We start from the raw sequence: 18,351 nt of genomic DNA, 5'->3' as shown, positions 1-18,351 counted from the left end.
CTGTCCTTAGCCATGCTTCCCTCCAGAAGGTCACACAACTCCAAAAAACCTGTGGAGAACCAACTACATGCTGTTTCTGAGGAAATTCTCTGTGGTCTCAAAAGTTGGAAGAAGTAGCATTAATTCCTCTCTTCTGCAATTTTAGTCCATAAGGACAGGATATCCATGTCTTCTATCCCATCTGCACCATGCAGCAAGCGATATGGCCCTGCACCAGTCTGAAGTTATGAATAGCACTCTTAAACTCTGCTTAATCAGATAAAAGGATGAAACAGCAAACATTTCAATTAAGTTCTTTTTTAATCCATACTTTTTTTTCTGATGGGAAGATATTTGTCTCTATGTGGAAGGACATTTAATTCTTTGGGTAATAATCTATTCTCCTCTGCCCCACAACACTTAAAAAATATCTGTAGGATTTAGAGTGGAAGTATCATCTGGAGCTGTGATCTATTATACATCAGAGTGCATGCAAGAAGCTTCCCTGTAGACTTCTCTCTCACTCTCATGCATGTTCTTTGTCTTTGTTGTCATTTCTAGCAAGTTACCTCCAGGGTTTGAGTATAAAACTACAATATAGTTCATAGCCTGGCATGGTTAATTATGCAGCAGTTGATATATCTGGCTCTCAACTTTCAAATTCAGGTTTTATGTGGTAGATGAACCAATACAAATTAACCTTAATAGGTGACTCCAAGGTAAATGAGAGATGTAGGGCCTGATCCTGTAGTCCTTCCTCATGAGAATAGTCTTAATGGAGTTAATGGGATTACTCCGGTGGGTAAAGAATGCAGGATATGGCCTTTCCTTCTGTAATGCAATTTGTAATGCAGCGATCATGATAAATGCTGAGGAATGGTGTAAAAACACTAAAGGATTCCTGTTTTTCAGAAATAGGGGGTTTGAAACCAAAACCTGATAAATGACTTTGTTAAGCTGTTTAGCAAAGTTGTAGATTTGTTTTTAGGGGCTAAAATTTGAGAACGTGGGGTTATGATTAGGTTGCCCAGGTAAGTTATTTTAATTGTATATCTGTATTTAACCATTTGCAGAGAGAATTACAAATCAATGATTGTCGAAATGTTTCATGTCCAGTTGAAGATTTTAACAATCTTGTTAGTAGTTTATATTTATCCCAGAAGTGGGAACTTTTGAATGAACCAAAGTGTCAAATTGCCCATAATTCTTATTTCTGTTTCCTCTATTAGCATGTTTGTATTTTATCTGCAAAGCTCTGGAGAAAGACTGCCAATACAGCAAAGGACTGGTACTGAAGGAGAAGATTTTTGACGAGCAACCTTGCCTCAGGAAGGACTCATTAAGGATGTTCCTCAAATGGTGAATCTCATTCTTAGTCATCCTATAGTTCTTACATTAGAATTTTAGGATAGAAGTAGTTCAGAAAGCCTAGTGAGGTCCAATGCTTTAAACTAATATAATTGTACCATGTAATTTTTGTCTTCTAAATAAACCTTATTGCTGTGTTAGGCACTATTTTCCATGTTAGTTACTTGTTGCAAGAAGAAAATTCTAACTTTTCTTTGTAGTGTTCCAAAATTATTTTAATTCCCAGACTTTTTAAAATTCCTATTATTGTGTTTTACTTTTATATACAACTATAATTGAAACATGTACATCCACATGCCCTGTCTGTCCTTTTCAGGATTTACTTTCCTAATTGAAATCACTTCTTAATTACCACCTTTCCAGGGAATTTGACTTGGGACCAGCTCCAGCTGCCCCTGAAGTCAATGTAAAGACTTGCATTGACTTCAGTGAGAATTGTATATGATTATTAGTTTTGTAAGCTTCTGTCATATCTGAGATGCAAGAATCCTGTAAGATTATGTGAGCATTTGGATTATTTATATTAATTCTGAAAACTGTTAATGAAACATTATGGTTGAGATTTATTATTTTTTATTTCTTTATTGTTTATATTATGATAATGCCTAGAAGCCCCAACTAAGTTTGGGGTCCCGTTGTGCTAGGCATTGTACAAACCCATAGTTAGAGACTTCCCCCTTCCTTGAAGATTTTATAATCTAAATGTTGGGAGAAACAGTGACACAGAGAATTGAAGTGATTTACCCAAAATCACCAGCAGATTAGTAGCAGAGCCAGATCTCCTGACTCCCCAGCTAACACTCTGTCCATCAACAAAACTCAAGAAATTCAAAATTAGGATTTTAATTCAACTGTAATTCAGTCCCATTGTGCATCTATAATACTTTATATTCCTGCACATGTGGATAACATCATTGCCTTAATACGTGGATGAATTGAAGTGGAATGTGAGTCTTGGTGCACATCTATTGATTCTTTGGTCAGACATGCAAATAAAGTTTTTTCACATTGTCAGCACTGTACTCTACATAGCCTGCAAATTTTGAAACATGAAGTGTGGGGGATCATCTGAAGGGACCCAGATGTGTATCGCTGGCTTTCTATAGTATCCTGAGAGAGTCCTTTTAAAATTTCATTTTTTTAGAGCATAGCAAACTCTTGAGTGCTCAGCATCCAAACATGTGAAACTTGATTTGAAAGTTAATTTTTTGTGGACATATAGTTACAGACTCAAATAATCCTAGGTAGTTAAGGTGGAGTGTGTGCTGGGAAAGAGCAGAAAGGCTGCCAGACCTATTTGGGCTCCTGATGCATCTTAAGGTAGAAGTTTAATGTAGGGATGGCTTTATAGCTTGCAGGGAAGGAGCTAGTGAATCTTAGAGGAAGGATGATCTTGTTTTTTTGACTTGGGCTAGATATAGAAAATAAGGGCCTCTGATGTAGACTTTTGGTTGGTTAGTTACTTAGGCCATGATTTAGCAAAGCTTTAAGCACATAAATTCAGCAAAGCATTTAATGATAATTTTTTCCCCACAGTCTGATGTCTCAAAAACAATAGAATAGGTATTTTTCAAACTCTCAAAAAATTCACTTCTGGACTGAAAACGTGCAAGAGAATTTTCAACCCTAGATTTTATTTTTGCTGAAACTTTGAGTTGCTCAAAATGGGAGCATGGAACAAAAGGAGCTTCTCAGCCATAACAATAGCATTGCTGTAATCTATCTCACTGCTTTCCTATTCATCTCCCACTTTTTAGAAAGTGAAAGAGGAGAATCTGCCTCGAACCATCTAATTTTAGAATGAACTGTGAACAAATTTATATGTGCTTTTATATGTGATTACTCTTTTTGTACCCTACATTAGAGGAGAATCTTAAATTAATCTCTTTGATATTAAAAAAAATAAAACTACCTATGTTGTCTTCCTTTCTCACCACCTCTCAGTGACATGTCAATCCATGATGTGAATGTGAGTGCAGCTGAAACAAGAGCAATCATAGATGAAGCATTGGAGCTACGTAGAAGGAGGCAGGCTCTAATGGTGCGAGAGAGAGAACCAGATCTTAAGCTTGTCCAGCCAATTCCCTTTTTCACGTAAGTCATCACTGTCTCTGTTTCAGAAAGTCATGGCCATAGTTCATTGGAATTTCTTCAGCATGTATTTTTCCCATTACACGTGGTTTTTTGTTTTTTTTTTAAGTTTCAGTAATCCGTAAGGAGTGTGGCTCTGTTCATGTTCCCAGATTAAAGTTGATACATACCAATTAAAACATGCTGAAACAAAACTGCAGTGTGAACTAGGAACAAATAGCTAAATTCAGGATATCTTTGAAATTTTCCTGCATTAATTGGTTTGCATCTGAAATTTAAAGCTTTTTTTAATTTATGTTTTTAATATTTTTACCATTTGGATAATGGGGGATTTATAAACTAATCTACAAAAATGTTCTGTTGTGCATTTGGATAGTCTAGGAATTCTGTTAGAATATATTGTATGTTTTAAATACATGTGTTAGAGACTTCTGTGATCTTATTTATGGCCTGATTCTGCCACCGTTATTTGCACTGAATATTTTCTCTGCAAGTAGTCCAATTTCAGAGCAAGTTACTACTAATTGTATAAAAGGCTGACAAAATCTTGCCCTTACCCATTGAGTATAATGCTAGACCTGAAAATTCATATTAAACTGGGTTAATGTTTTTGTTCTTGAGGTGCAGCAATTTCCTCTGCAATGAGTGGTTTCTCCTGGGGGTGAAGCGTATCGTGAGCTCTATTTCCTGTCTATTATACTTAATTCTCCTGTTCCCAACAATGGCTTTAATGGCTGTGATAATGTTAATCCTGCTCTTTGGTTCAACAGTATGTTCCAAATAGGAAGCAAGACATTTGCTCCTGAATTGAAATCTCTAGAGGACAGGGTGCCAAAAATCATATTCTCCAGCTTTTCTAGTTACATGACAGATTTTAACTCCATGAGGAATCTATTCCTCTTACACTGATAAAGTCACTTTTGGTACCCTCGGTAATTCTAACCTTCTGTAGAAGAACATGTTCATTGTAATTCCTACATCCTGCAGCAACGGGGTTTTTAACTGTAATATAGAAGATTATGTGGCAAAAGCTAATGAATAAATGGATAAATTAAGTGTTAATAAGGTTGTGTTTTGATTGTGTTTTTACATGCAGGTGGAAGTGTCTAGGAGAAAGTTTACTTGCTATGTATCATTACCTGACAACATGTGAGCCTCCTCGACCTAGCCTGGGGAAGAGAATTGACCTCTCAGAGTATCATGACCCAGTCCAGCACTTGATTCTTTCTCCTACCTCTACTCCTGTCAGTGTTATCCAGCCCAATCCTGTCAGCACTAATCCAGTGGTTACAATGAGTGACCCAGTATTAACTTACACTCCAATGACGCCCAGTTTTTCCGGCCATGGTGAGAATTTACTGGAACCAGTAATGCCTATAGGTGAGCAAGGTACTTTAGACTACAATTCCAGATGATACTGTTGTCTTTGCAGACATAAACAAGACTGGAAAATGTCTGTTGTCTTTAGAAATGAGTGTTTTCTAAACTGTCTTCTAGCTGATCCAATGCATTTTCAAAGTACGTATATTCCAAGTCAGAAAAACAAAAGTTCAGTCATATAAAGCTGTGATAATCCTGTAAAACAATTACTTTTAAAAAGGGAAAGCTGTCTAAATGATCTATGAGGTACTGGTTAATGATTAGCTCCGAGTTCTATCTATAATTGATTTTTCTATAGCACTCATCACTGTAGTATTTAATCCCTTCTATTCTTGACTGTGCTGCTGTCTCATGCCTCAGTTTCCCCATTTGTAATATAAGGATAATAATGCCTGTGTGATATGTGGCTTAATTTGTTAATATTTGTAAAGCATCTTGAGGCTGTCAGATGGAAGCCATAAAGAAAAAAATATATTACTGTTAAATAAGATCAGCTGCTTGGCCTGTTTAATTCTCTGCCTCCATATGTACTTATTTGTTTGCATGATGATATTCATATTCTCAGATGTTCTAAGGTATATACTGTGTAGGGAGGTGTATATGTGTGGTGCATGTATATCTATAGTTATTGTTCACAAGGCTACCAGTCTTTGGTTGATGTTTATAGGAATTTACATGTGTTAGAGCTCTAACCAGAGTCCTATTTTTTCCTTAAAAACCACAAAATTGTGCTGAAAATTAGAAGATTAAAAGAAAGTATATTAAAAAAAAATCAAGTTTTCAAGCAGTCTGCTTCTTAGTTCTGATCCAGAATTTACATGCATACAAAACGTCATGAGTATCAAACTTAATTTACTTTGTATTCAAATTAAAAGAAGAAAAATTAGAATGTGAGCTATGCATTTCTTAATGAAGAGATGCAGTCATTTTTGCACATTGTAATAGAATGAATAGATTTGTGTAAAAATAGTAAAATCATAATGCTTGCTGTTGTCAGGGCAGTCCCCAGGACCAAACATGATGGGGAATCTGTAGAAATACAGTGTACGGTTCCCTATCTGCCTTGACTCAAGTTACTACTGTGACTCTTCCTATCTGATATTTTGCTATTTTTTTTATGGTAACTGTTCTGTGAAACAAAACATGACTTAGGCCTAACTGTAGTTTGATCCGTGATAAATATGTTTCTGTTTAAGGTGCTACAAGGCCAACATCAAATATAAGCTTTAAAACCTGGTCACTAACCAGACTGCTGTTTAAATGATTCTGTTCCCCTTTAAGTTAAAAGGAATTTTGCCATTGTCTTCAGTAGGAACAGAACTGGGTTCTTGATGTTGCCATAGAATAAAGTAAATTTAAAATATATTTCATAAATCACCATGATACTAAGCAACATTATCCATTGTGTGTTATATGGCAATTTGAGTTTTGAAAACATTCGATTCTGTTTTCTAGGTGACACAGCTGTTAGTGATAAATCCAAGAAAGGGGTGAAGCGGAGGAGAATCACAGAAGATAGTGGTGAAACTGCAAAAAGGCGGTCTGCTCGAGTCCGAAACACCAAGTGTAAAAAGGAGGAGAAAGTTGACTTTCAAGAGCTGTTGGTAAAGTTTCTTCCTTCAAGGTACAGCAGACCTTCACTTGCAATGAGAGTTGTTGGCATTATGTGAGGACCACAGGCTTTTTTGTTGATCTGCTGGTTATCCACCCAGATCCTCGGAGGTACTGGACTCGTGTTTCTTATTGACAGAAATGTGACTCAGTATCTTTTTATAAATTGTATTAAAACTATGAAAAAAAAACTGTAAAATCAATAAAGCAACAAGTTAATCTCAATGGTGGATTGAATTAAATCATCAATTTAGTTAAATCATAAGATTAATACAAAATTTATAACCAATCCTTATACATTCTAAGGAGGTGGCTATACCATTTGGTTAGAAGTCACAGCTAAAGAGTTTCACAAAAGTCCATCAGTTCTCTCATTTGAATGGTTAAGTATCTCAATATCGAAACTGAATTATTGTCTAACATCTGGAGTACAACCTCAGATCCAGTTACCAAACTTTTCCTTCTCAAAATTCAGTCTTGTATGGTGACTGACCTTTACCCCCTTCCCCTCCCACCCCCAAAAATGAGACACATTATAAAAATACAGATTGCTACAGAACAAGAGACATTGGACAAGTAGTCAACTTTGACCAGAAATGACGGATGACAATCTCAAATCCCTTAAGACTTTGAGACATAGAATACACTCTAATGGATAATTTTTATGAGACAATATTTAGGACCGTCTATCTGAGGCATTTTTCTTTCAGTTGCCTTCCTTGCTTGGACGTTATGGGTGCTCTCACACACGTGCATGCACACAGCTGCACTTTTCATTTCCACATCCTAAAAATGAAGTGTCTGAATTGTCTGGGTCATCTGCCAACTAATAAGAACAAAAGATAAAAACAGAAAAAGGAAAAATGTATTAAGGTAACGGGGAATTTGCAAACTCCTTCAGCTCTCACAGTCTTCTGAACACTCTTAGTAGGAGCTGGCACTGCAGTCAAGGAATTAAACGATGATGTTCTGCTGGCAAAGTGCTTCTCACTAGAGGGCCTCCTTACGGGTAGGAGTGGCCTCATTATTGATGTCATGAATTGTTCTCCCCAAGTTGTTTAGTCTTGAGGATTCTGGAATGTCAATCTTTCCTCTGGTGTCTTGGAACCCAGAAGATGAGACTTCTTGGCCTTATCCTTGATTCTTACAGTTCGTAAACTTTACTTACTCTGTCTTGCAGTGCCTCCCTCAAGGTCTTTGAACAAGTCTTGTGTGAGGCCTGCCTTGCAGCCATGCATCTTGGTCCAATCAGGTTCAAATGAGGTCATCCTTAGCCTCAGTTTTAGGAAAAGTCCTGTTTAGATCAGCAATTTTAAAAATATTCAGTGTTTTACATATTACACAGACTAAGTCTATGACCCCCCCCCATATTAAAAAAAAAAATCTGGATGAGACCACTTTTGAGGAAATTGGCATGGTCTTATCCTGGTAAAAGGGTATTGAGATGACATTGTCATTAGTTTACAAAAATTTCAACACTAAATTCCTGTAAAAATAGCTGTTTGGAAGGGATGTTCTTCAACAACCAGTGATTCAAAATTCATTCATGTGCAAAATTAAAAATAAGTTCAGATTTATGATCAGTTTCATCATATCCATTTCTTATTCTTGAAGCAAGGCAATTAGAATATTTTCCAGTTTCAGAACTGGGCTTTTATAGGTCAAACAGCTTGTCTTCAGGAATCTATGCCTTGATAGAGAAAAGTAACTTGAAAGTAAAGATATGCTTTTTTTTTTTAAGTTTGTCAGGTATTTGCATATAGGTTATTTCTCTCACTGTTTTTTCTAGAAAAGAAGCAGAAGCAAGTCAAACTTTTTTGCATAGTTAAGAAGTGGGTATGATTTACACTGTATTGGGTCTGTATGGACCCCAGTGTCATTGCCAACAAATCAGATCAGGGTTTCTCATTAAATCAGAAGGCATATTTTGTTTTTACGTTGATTATTGATTTGAATGGGATGATTTCAAAAACAAAGATCCTTCTGAAAGGAAAATGTTAAGTTGCATTGCTAAAAGGGTTCGGATCTGCTGGTACTCAAAATAAGAGTGCGGATAAGACTGTTTGTTTTTTTTGTTTGTTTTTTTTTTTTTTTTTAAAAACAATTCCAAATGTTGTGGAGTAGTCTTGTCCGTTTCTGAAGCTTATTTGCTGGGATTTGCTCTTTTCTGTAGGCTCTTTCTTTCCATTTTTAGGTATAGCATGCTTGAGGCTTTTTACTCTGATGAAGTCTGGGAATAAATTTAAATTTCTGATGATGAACTCTCACTAGGATACTTCCATTGTGAAAATATACAAAACCCCTACACCTGGCAAGCTATTTGTTATAATATCAATATAATCTCAAATACTGTCTTTTACTTGTTTTCACCCCTTTTCACCCAGGCTGAGGAAACTGGATCCAGAGGAAGAGGATGATCCTTTCAATAACTATGAAGTGCAATCAGAGATCAAACAAGAGAATTTCCAGCATATTGGACCACATAGAATGTCATTTGACTCTACAACATTCATGGAATCTGGTAGGGACTTCAGCATATGCGTTTTTCTACTTTGTTTTCTTTTTTCCCTTATGTCTGCTTGTTTACTCCCACTTCTTCTGTTTTCTTTTTTTGTGCACAAAATAATGTTATTTTAAAGGATTTATTTTAATAGATCAGTTGACTGAGCTTCACTGTATTAATAAATTATTTTTGTTTTCATTGGGCTGCTTATTTACTGTGTTGTGTGCATGATCTCATTTAACCATTTTAGTGTAGACACTTCATTCTGCATAAATTCAAGGCTACTCCTGCAAAAGGAGAACCACTGTGTCATAAAGGTGTTATGGGTGTTCTTTATGCAAGATGCATGCTAAATGTCACAAAGCATTAAAAGTAGTATTCTCAGAAGCGAGGCAAGGAATTAAATGTGGTTAGTTTCAACAAACAGGTCTCAGACTTTGTGCTCATCTGCTTTCCAGAGAAGCAGGATGTTCATGAATTCCTATTGGATAACCTGAACAATGGTGGCATCCTAGAACTGATGATGAGATATCTGAAAGTAATCAGCCAGAAGTTCCTGGTGAAGTGGCCACCTGGCTTGTCTGAGGTGGTCCTTAGTATCTACAATAGCTGGAGAAAACATAGTAGTAATTTGCCCAACCCATTACTGAGGGACTGTAGCAACCAGCACATCAAGGTAAGGAAACGCTCTGTTTTTTGAGCTTCTTAATTTACCCCATCCACCGTATATTGCTCTGTGTGTCTTGAATGTGCTGCAGCCTCAACCCAACCCTTAAAGGTAGAACACAAAGCTGTGTGTGCACACCATTTGAGATGCAGGAGGCAGCTCCAGACACAGAGTGAAAGATCAAATTATGTCTAAGTACTGTAAGATGTAGCAATTTAGTGACAGAAACAACAGTGCCAACTGCAGTGCACTCAAGTTTTGGGGTGGGGGGTTGGTTTTTTTTGTTTGTTTATTTGTTTGTTTTTTTTGGCCAATCAACAATGCTGCACAGACCATAAGATTTTTGGGTACAGAGATTTTTAAACCCATGTCAGGAGCTTTCACCATCTTCAGAAGAAGCTGCAGTTACAACCTTGGTTACTGTGGAAAAAATGTAAAAATAATTTTCTCTTTAATCCACACAACCACATCTGTAAGAGCTGTAACAGAACATCCAGTGTTACTAGGAACTACTCAGGCCCAGTTTTGTTTTTTTTATCCACCCATCTTTATGCAGAAAGCATTAATGAGCTGGCAAAACTAGCATATGTTCTCGTTCTCCTTGATTCCTACAACTTCTTCAGTATTCATCTCAGCCTTTTGATGGGTTTTTTCAGATGTTCTAACATAAAGTATTAATGATGAAGCAATTTAAAATAGTTATATTTTCAAGACTGGGCCAACTGTTCCCTTCTTATCTTCTTCCCCACTAGATCATCTTATCTTTTCATAAACAGACTTTTTTCATTCCTTTTTCCAGTTGTAAAAGGCCAGGGGAGTCTCTTTAATCCTATTGAGCATCATAGAAAGAGGGCAACCTCCTTTCCTTAGACAGAAGAAAGCCATGATGGGTGTAGGTTGGAAATGGAAATCACAAAAGAGGATTAATTAGGGTATGTCTACACTATGAAATTAGGTTGAATTTATAGAAGTCGGTTTTGTAGAAAGCGTTTTTATACAGTCGAGTGTGTGTGTCCCCACACAAATGCTCTAAGTGCATGTTGTCGGTGGACTGTGTCCACAGTACCGAGGCAACAGTCGACTTCTGGAGCTTTGTACTGTGGGTAGCTATCCCATAGTTCCCGCAGTCTCCACTGCCCATTTGAATTCTGGGTAGAAATCCCAGTGCCTGATGGGGCTAAAACATTGTCACGGGTGGTTCTGGGTACATATCCTCAGGTCCCCGTTCCCTCCCTCCCTCCCTCCTTAAAAGCAAGGGCAGACAATCATTTTGCACCTTTTTTTCTTGAGTTACCTGTGCAGACGCCATACCACGGCAAGCATGGAGCCCGCTCAGCTAACCGTCACCGTATGTCTCCTGGGTACTGGCGGACATGGTACTGCATTGCTACACAGCAGCAGTTTATTGCCTTTTGGCAGCAGACAGTGCAGTATGACTGGTAGCGATCGTCGACATAATCCTGGGTGCTCTTTTAACCGCCTGGGCAAACATGGGAGTGACTCAGCCAGGTCATTTCCCTTGTTTCATCTCATAGCGATTGAGTCCTATCGGCAGTGCGCTGTCTTTTAATTTGCAGCCAGCAGAAGACGATGGCCAGTAGTCATACTGCACCGTCTTCTGCCGAGCACCCAGGAGGTAACGATGGCTAGCGGTCGTACTGCACAGTCTGCTGCCAGCATGATGTATAAAGATAGATGAAATGGCTCAAAACAAGAAATAGACCAGATTTGTTTTGTATTCATTTTCTCCTCCCTCCCTCTGTGAAATCGACCGCCTGCTAAACCCAGTTTTGAGTTCTATCCTTGAGGCGGCCATTCAGTTTCTCGCAAAGCCACCCCCTTTTGTTGATTTTAATTCCCTGTAAGCCAACCCCGTAAGCCATGTTGCAGTCGCCCCTCCCTCCATCAGGGCAACAGAAGACAATCGTTCCACGCCTTTTTTCTGTGCAGACGCCATACCATGGCAAGCATGGAGCCTGCTCAGATCACTTTGGCAATTAGGAGCACATTAAACACCACACGCATTATCCAGCAGTATATGCAGCACCAGAACCTGGCAAAGCGAAACTGGGCGAGTAGGCGACATCAGCACGGTGACGAGAGTGATGAGGACATGGACACAGACTTCTCTCAAAGCACGGGCCCTGCCAATGTGGGCATCATGGTGCTAATGGGGCAGGTTCATGCGGTGGAACGCCGATTCTGGACTCGGGAAACAAGCACAGACTGGTGGGGCCGCATAGTGTTGCAGGTCTAGGACAATTCCCAGTGGCTGCGAAACTTTCGCATGCGTAAGGGCACTTTCATGGAACTTTGTGACTTGCTTTCCCCTGCCCTGAGGTGCAAGAATACCAAGATGAGAGCAGCCCTCACAGTTGAGAAGCAAGTGGCAATAGCCCTGTGGAAGCTTGCAACGCCAGACAGCTACGGTCAGTCGGGAATCAATTTGGAGTGGGCAAATCTACTGTGGGGGCTGCTGTGATGCAAGTAGCCAACGCAATCAAAGATCTGCTAATATCAAGGGTAGTGACCCTGGGAAATGTGCAGGTCATAGTGGATGGCTTTGCTGCAATGGGATTCGCTAATTTTGGTGGGGCCATAGATGGAACCCATATCCCTATCTTGGCATCGGAGCACCAAGGCAGCGAGTACATAAACCGCAAGGGGTACTTTTCAATAGTGCTGCAAGCACTGGTGGATCACAAGGGACGTTTCACCAACATCAGTGTGGGATGGCCGGGAAAGGTACATGACGCTCGCATCTTCAGGAACTCTGGTCTGTTTCAAAAGCTGCAGGAAGGGACTTTCTTCCCAGACCATAAAATAGCCGTTGGGGATGTTGAAATGCCTATAGTTCTCCTTGGGGACCCAGCCTACCCTTAATGCCATGGCTCATGAAGCCATACATAGGCAGCCTGGAGAGTAGTCAGGAGCTGTTCAACTACAGGCTGAGCAAGTGCAGAATGGAGGTAGAATGTGCATTTGGATGTTTAAAAGCACGCTGGCACAGTTTACTGACTCGGTTAGACCTCAGCGAAACCAGTATTTCCACTGTTATTACTGCTTGCTGTGCGCTCCACAATATCTGTGAGAGTAAGGGGGAGACATTTATGGCGGGGTGGGAGGTTGAGGCAAATCGCCTGGCTGCTGGTTACGCACAGCCAGATACCAGGGCAGTTAGAAGAGCTCAGGAGGGTGTGGTGTGCATCAGAGAAGCTTTGAAAACCAGTTTTATGACAGGTCAGGCTACGGTGTGAAAGTTCTGTTTGTTTCTCCTTGATGAAACCCCCCACCCCTTGGTTCACTCTACTTCCCTGTAAGCTAACCACCCTCCCCACCTCCCTTCGATCACTGCTTGCAGAGGCAATAAAGTCATTGTTGCTTCACATTCATGCATTCTTTATTAATTCATCACACAAATAGGGGGGTAATTACCAAGGTAGCCCAGGAGGGGTGGTGGAGGAGGGAAGGACAAGGCCACGCAGCACTTTAAAAGTTTAAAACTTATTGAATGCCAGCCTTCTGTTACTTGGGCAATCCTCTGGGGTGAAGTGGCTGGGTGGCCGGAGGCCCCCCCACCACGTTCTTGGGCGTCTGGGTGAGGAGGCTATGGAACTTGGGGAGGAGGGCGGTTGGTTACACAGGGGCTGTAGTGGCGGTCTGTGCTCCTGCTGCCTTTCCTGCAGCTCAGCCATACGCTGGAGCATATGAGTTTGATCCTCCGGCAGCCTCAGCATTGAATCTTGCTTCCTCTCATCACGCTGCCGCCACCTTTCAGCTTCAGCCCTCTCTTCAGCCCACCACTTACTCTTTTCAGCCCACCACCTCTCCTCCCGGTCATTTTGTGCTTTCCTGCACTCTGATGTTGTCTGCCTCCATGCGTTCGTCTGTGCTCTGTCAGTGTGGGAGGACAGCATGAGCTCAGAGAACATTTCATCGCGAGTGTGGTTTTTTTCGTCTTCTGATCTTCGCTAGCCTCTGGGAAGGAGAAGATCCTGTGATCCTTGAAACACATGCAACTGGTGGAGGAAAAAAAAAGGGACAGTGATATTTGAAAAGACACATTTTATAGAACAATGAGTACACTCTTTCACGGTAAACCTTGCTGTTAACATTACATACATAGCACATGTGCTTTCGTTAGAAGGTCACATTTTGCCTCGCCCCCCTCCCCCCACTGCGTGGCTAACAGTGGGGAACATTTCTGTTCAGCCATAGGCAAACAGCCCAGCAGGAACGGGCATCTCTGAATGTCCCCTTAAGAAAAGCACCCTATTTCAACCAGGTGACCATGAATGATGTCACTCTCTTGATGATAATACAGAGAGATAAAGAACAGATGTTGTTTGAACACCAGCAAACATACACTGCAATGCTTTGTTCTACAATGATTCCCGAGTATGTGCTACTGGAGTGGTAAAGTGTCCTACCGTGGTGGATGGAATACGGCTGCCCTCCCCAGAAACCTTTTGCAAAGGCTTTGGGAATATATCCAGGAGAGCCACGAATGCCAGGGCAAATTAATTGTTAAACATGCTGGCTTTTAAACATTTTATAGTATTTTAAAAGGTACACTCACTAGAGGTCCCTTCTCTGCCTGGTGGGTCTGGGAGGCAGCCTTGGATGGGTTCGGGGGGTACTGGCTCCAGGTCCAGGTTGAGAAACAGTTCCTGGCTGTCAGGAAAACCGGTTTCTCTGCTTGCTTGCTGTGAGCTATCTACAGCCTCCTCCTCATCATCTTCCTCATTCCCAAAACCTGCTTCCGTGTTGCCTCCATCTCCATTGAAGGAGTCAAACAACACGGCTGGGTTAGTGGTGGCTGAATCCCCTAAAATGGCATGCAGCTCATCACAGAAGCGGCATGTTTGGGGCTCTGACCCGGAGTAGTCGTTCGCCTCTCTGGTTTTCTGGTAGGCTTGCCTCAGCTCCTTAAGTTTCATGCGGCACTGCTTCGGGTCCCTGTTATGGCCTCTATCATTCATGCCATGGGAGATTTTGACAAATGTTTTGGCATTTCGAAAACTGGAACGTAGTTCTGATAGCACGGATTCCTCTCCCCACACAGCGATCAGATCCTGTGCCTCCGTTCAGTCCATGCTGGAGCTCTTTTGCGATTCTGGGACTCCATCATGGTCACCTCTGCTGATGAGCTCTGCACGGTCACCTGCAGCTTGTCACACTGGCCAAACAGGAAATTGAAATTCAAAAGTTCGCGGGTCTTTTCCTGTCTACCTGGTCAGTGCATCTGAGTTGAGAGTGCTGTCCAGAGCCGTCACAATGGAGCACTCTGGGATAGCTCCCAGAGGCCAATATCATCTAATTGCGTCCACAGTACCCCAAATTCGACCCAGCAAAACCGATTTCAGCGCTAATCCCCTTGTCGGGGGTGGAGTAAGGAAATCAATTTTAAGAGCCGTTAAAGTAGAAAAAAAAGGCTTCGTCATGTGGATGGGTGCAGGATTACATCAATTTAATGCTGCTAAATTCGACCTCAACGCCTAGTGTAGACCAGGGCTTAGAAAGCTTCCTTTCAAGTGAATTGTTAACTTCTTTTTACTTTCCAAACAAGGTTCTTTGTATTCTTCCCTGACCTCTTCGTACCTTCACTGTAGGATATGATGCTGATGAGTCTGTCTTGCATGGAATTACAACTTGACCAATGGTTGCTGACGAAAGGGAAGAGCTCTACAGGTGAGAATTGGTTTTTCTCTATTAGCCTATTCTTACAGTGTAAATTAAACTTGTAAGAAATTTTGTGAATCATTTATTAGAATACTGAGCTGTTACTTCTCCAGATGTAGGTCTTATCAATGGATGTGTACAACAGTTCATCATCATTTTTTTTTTTATTAGTGTTTGTGTTAGAAGGGTGAGCTGAGTGTTTGCAGCTGCTGCACATGGAAGTGTTTGCATAGGGAGAATGTGATTTTATGCTAAACTGTAATAAATTAATTTACAGTTTCCCCTCGAAATTGCCCTTCTGCCACTGTGAACGGAAAGTTTGGTCCTGATTTCCCAGGATCCCATTTTCTGGGGGACTTGTTGCAGCTCTCATTTGCATCTTCCCAGCGAGATCTGTTTGAGGAAGGCTGGCTGGAGTTTGTGGCTCGAGTGTATTGGCTGAAGGCTCGCTTTCTAGCACTGCAGGTTTGTTTTCATTTTGAGTTCAACAAATAGAATTTTTCACATTTAGCACATTTTTTAAACAAATGGACTTAAGAATTATTATGAGCAGTTGAAGTGGTGGGTGTATGTTAAGTCATCAATACATTGGAGTCAAGTAATTCAGGAATAGCTTGACCTCTTTGAAGACAAAGTAGAGGTTACATTTGTCTATTTTATTTAGTTTCATTAACTGTCCCTATCAACATTCAGTAATTAGAGAGATGCAAAGGATCTGGCCAAAATCCTTACGCATTGTACCAGGATTCAGTCATTTTGGTACATACATGTGTTTAAAGTAGTTAGTCTTCGGTCCCCAGAAATAAATTTCAACTGGAATTATAATGAGCAGCTGCAAGACACAAATTCACTAACAGACTGAAGCCTGGATTCTAGCTCGTAGAATCTGTAATAGAAGCCCAAATAGCATGTCCAAAATGCAACTGTGCATTGAGTCAACATTTATATATTGTGATGGATTGATTCTTTTTTTTCCAATGGAGCTCGATCCGTCTTTTGACAAGTTATTCATTTCATGTACAGATTTTCAAGCAGTTTGTTGTAGACTGATTGCTCAAGTAAACAATCTAAAGAAAAGTTATTTATTGGATCCTAGACTTCATCATTATTTTATTTCAAGCATCGGTTTCTTAAGGCAGCGAAGAAAATGTTTACAGATTGTCTGTACTTAAGTCTAAACTTTTGAGAAGAAAAAATGTGGGTTTGACTAATGAAACTTTAATCTTCAATTGGTAAAGTACTATATCAGTTGATTTCATATACACCCACTGAGTAATTCATTTCCTTTTTATTTTCATAACTCAAAATCCTTCTTTAAGAAATCCATCTAATGAAAAACTGGATTGTTCCATAGAAAAATTAATGGGGACAGAACCTTCTTCTGATTTATAAACTATGTTTAATCATTTTATACAACTGAAGTAGAGACTCCTTGATAAGTCATTTTATTTTCACTCAAAAATAAAATTTCTTTAAGTTAAAGGGATCTTCTAGTTCCTTTTTCAGGTGAAGACCATTCAAAATAGACTGTCACTGCACAGTCCCAGTAATGAAGAAACATATAGACTAGACTAGTACTCTCTGCTCTGTTTCACTGAAAGCTAAAAGTTTTAAGATTATGACACACACGTAACTCCTCTGTTTAACAACAGATCTAGATATTTCAATTTAAAAAAACAAAGATGGAAGTAGAAGGATAATCTGAAACATAAATATACATTTGGAATCAGAACCAACTCTGCTTAAACTGAATGCAGGTTGTCCAGTCAAAATGTATTGATCATCTTTATTAAACAAACTGTCTTTATGGCTAGTGCTGTATCTCTTTAGCTTTAGTGAGTTATATTTTTCTCCCTCTACAGCCTCTCTTCCTGTCCTGATTCCTCCCTTTTAGGAAAACTCAAATCTGTTTAAGATGAACAAAGTGGGCTGCTCACAGTTTTACTTTCTCTTAACTAGTTAGCTGTACATCTCAGTAATGTTACCCAAATTTATGGTTCTGGTCAGCATAAAAGGAAAACTTACTTCTGGATTTAATCTGCCTCCCTTCACTTTCAGAGAAAGGAAATGTTAGTCAATTCATACAAATAAATTTTCCTGTTATGTAACTTGAATACCTAGTTGTCCCGTTTCCTCCCCTTTCCCCCCAGTGGTGATGAAGGTAACTGGTAGAATAGACTGATAAACTGTTGGTGATGACTCTTTTGGTTGATATTTTGATTACTAAAGTACCCTCCCAAATAATTTGCCTATCTCTCACTGACAGTGTACTCACAGAGTTAATGATTCAACATTGCCCAGCTGCTTTTGAAGAATCTCAGGTAGCATTGAGTGATTTTCTCAAACTGTTTCCACAGGGTGACATGGAGCAGGCATTGGAGAATTATGACATCTGCACCGAAATGCTGCAGAGTTCCACTGCACTCCAAGCTAAAGCTGGCAATGAACACAGAATCGTGATCCGATTACCTAACCTCCATGTTGATTCTGTTGTTTCTCTAGAAGAGGTAGGGATGACTTTGTTTGTTTGGGTTTTTCTGTTTCTAAGTTCATCCAAAATTGAGGATTCCAGTTTACTTAGTGTGGTTTTGAGACATTTCTAAAGAAGAGCTAAGTGTTGTGAGAAACTAGAGATTTTATATGTGTGCGCCATTTTCTTGTTCACAATCCATTTTCTTTTGGGCCGTAATGTGATACTTCTGGAGGGAATCTGAGATAGAGATGCTAAGGGACACGTTCCCTTTGGGGATAAAAGCATGTTTTATGATTTAAAAAAACAAACAAAAAAAACTAGTGCGGCTTCTGTATCAACAGTGCTCAGAAACAATGCCGTAGCTGCAAGACTCATTTCAAAATTACTAGCACTTGCCCTGATGGAAAAGTAGCATGTATAACATCAGTAGCAGCCGTTTTAGAGTGAAGAATATTTTACAAACCAGTTTAAAACCAACAATGATTGTGGTTTTTATAGTTAATTGATTTGAAAACCGTCCTTCCCTTTTTCAGTTAAATGCTTTCTTTATCTATTACTGGTCCCTGCACAATTCAGTCTTAGCAATATTTTTCACTC

General features: G+C 39.8%; 1 protein-coding gene across 16 annotated transcripts in view; it reads left to right on the top strand.

Moving 5' to 3' along the window:
• CABIN1 (calcineurin binding protein 1) overlaps positions 1-18,351 on the top strand; it is a 230,800-nt gene that overhangs the window by 12,519 nt on the left and 199,930 nt on the right. For 9 of the 16 annotated variants that reach the window (XR_006275953.1, XM_043498472.1, XM_043498478.1 and 6 more), the window contains 9 exons: positions 1,209-1,338; positions 3,292-3,441; positions 4,535-4,827; positions 6,274-6,442; positions 8,814-8,950; positions 9,391-9,608; positions 15,212-15,290; positions 15,559-15,746; positions 17,639-17,788. Coding sequence is in view for 15 of the 16 variants with exons in the window: in XM_043498472.1 (XP_043354407.1) it covers positions 1,209-1,338; positions 3,292-3,441; positions 4,535-4,827; positions 6,274-6,442; positions 8,814-8,950; positions 9,391-9,608; positions 15,212-15,290; positions 15,559-15,746; positions 17,639-17,788 (1,514 nt within the window). In the remaining variant the exon portion in view is untranslated. The remainder of the gene's footprint in view (positions 1-1,208; positions 1,339-3,291; positions 3,442-4,534; positions 4,828-6,273; positions 6,443-8,813; positions 8,951-9,390; positions 9,609-15,211; positions 15,291-15,558; positions 15,747-17,638; positions 17,789-18,351) is intronic. The other 7 variants (XM_043498477.1, XM_038373075.2, XM_038373072.2 and 4 more) reach the window with 1 other exon arrangement.

This window comes from Dermochelys coriacea, chromosome 15, assembly GCF_009764565.3.
Source record: "Dermochelys coriacea isolate rDerCor1 chromosome 15, rDerCor1.pri.v4, whole genome shotgun sequence".
In the NCBI taxonomy this organism is placed as follows: domain Eukaryota; kingdom Metazoa; phylum Chordata; order Testudines; family Dermochelyidae; genus Dermochelys; species Dermochelys coriacea.
The sequence above is the reverse complement of the archived record's forward strand: the minus strand, read 5'-3'. Positions and strand labels throughout refer to the sequence as shown.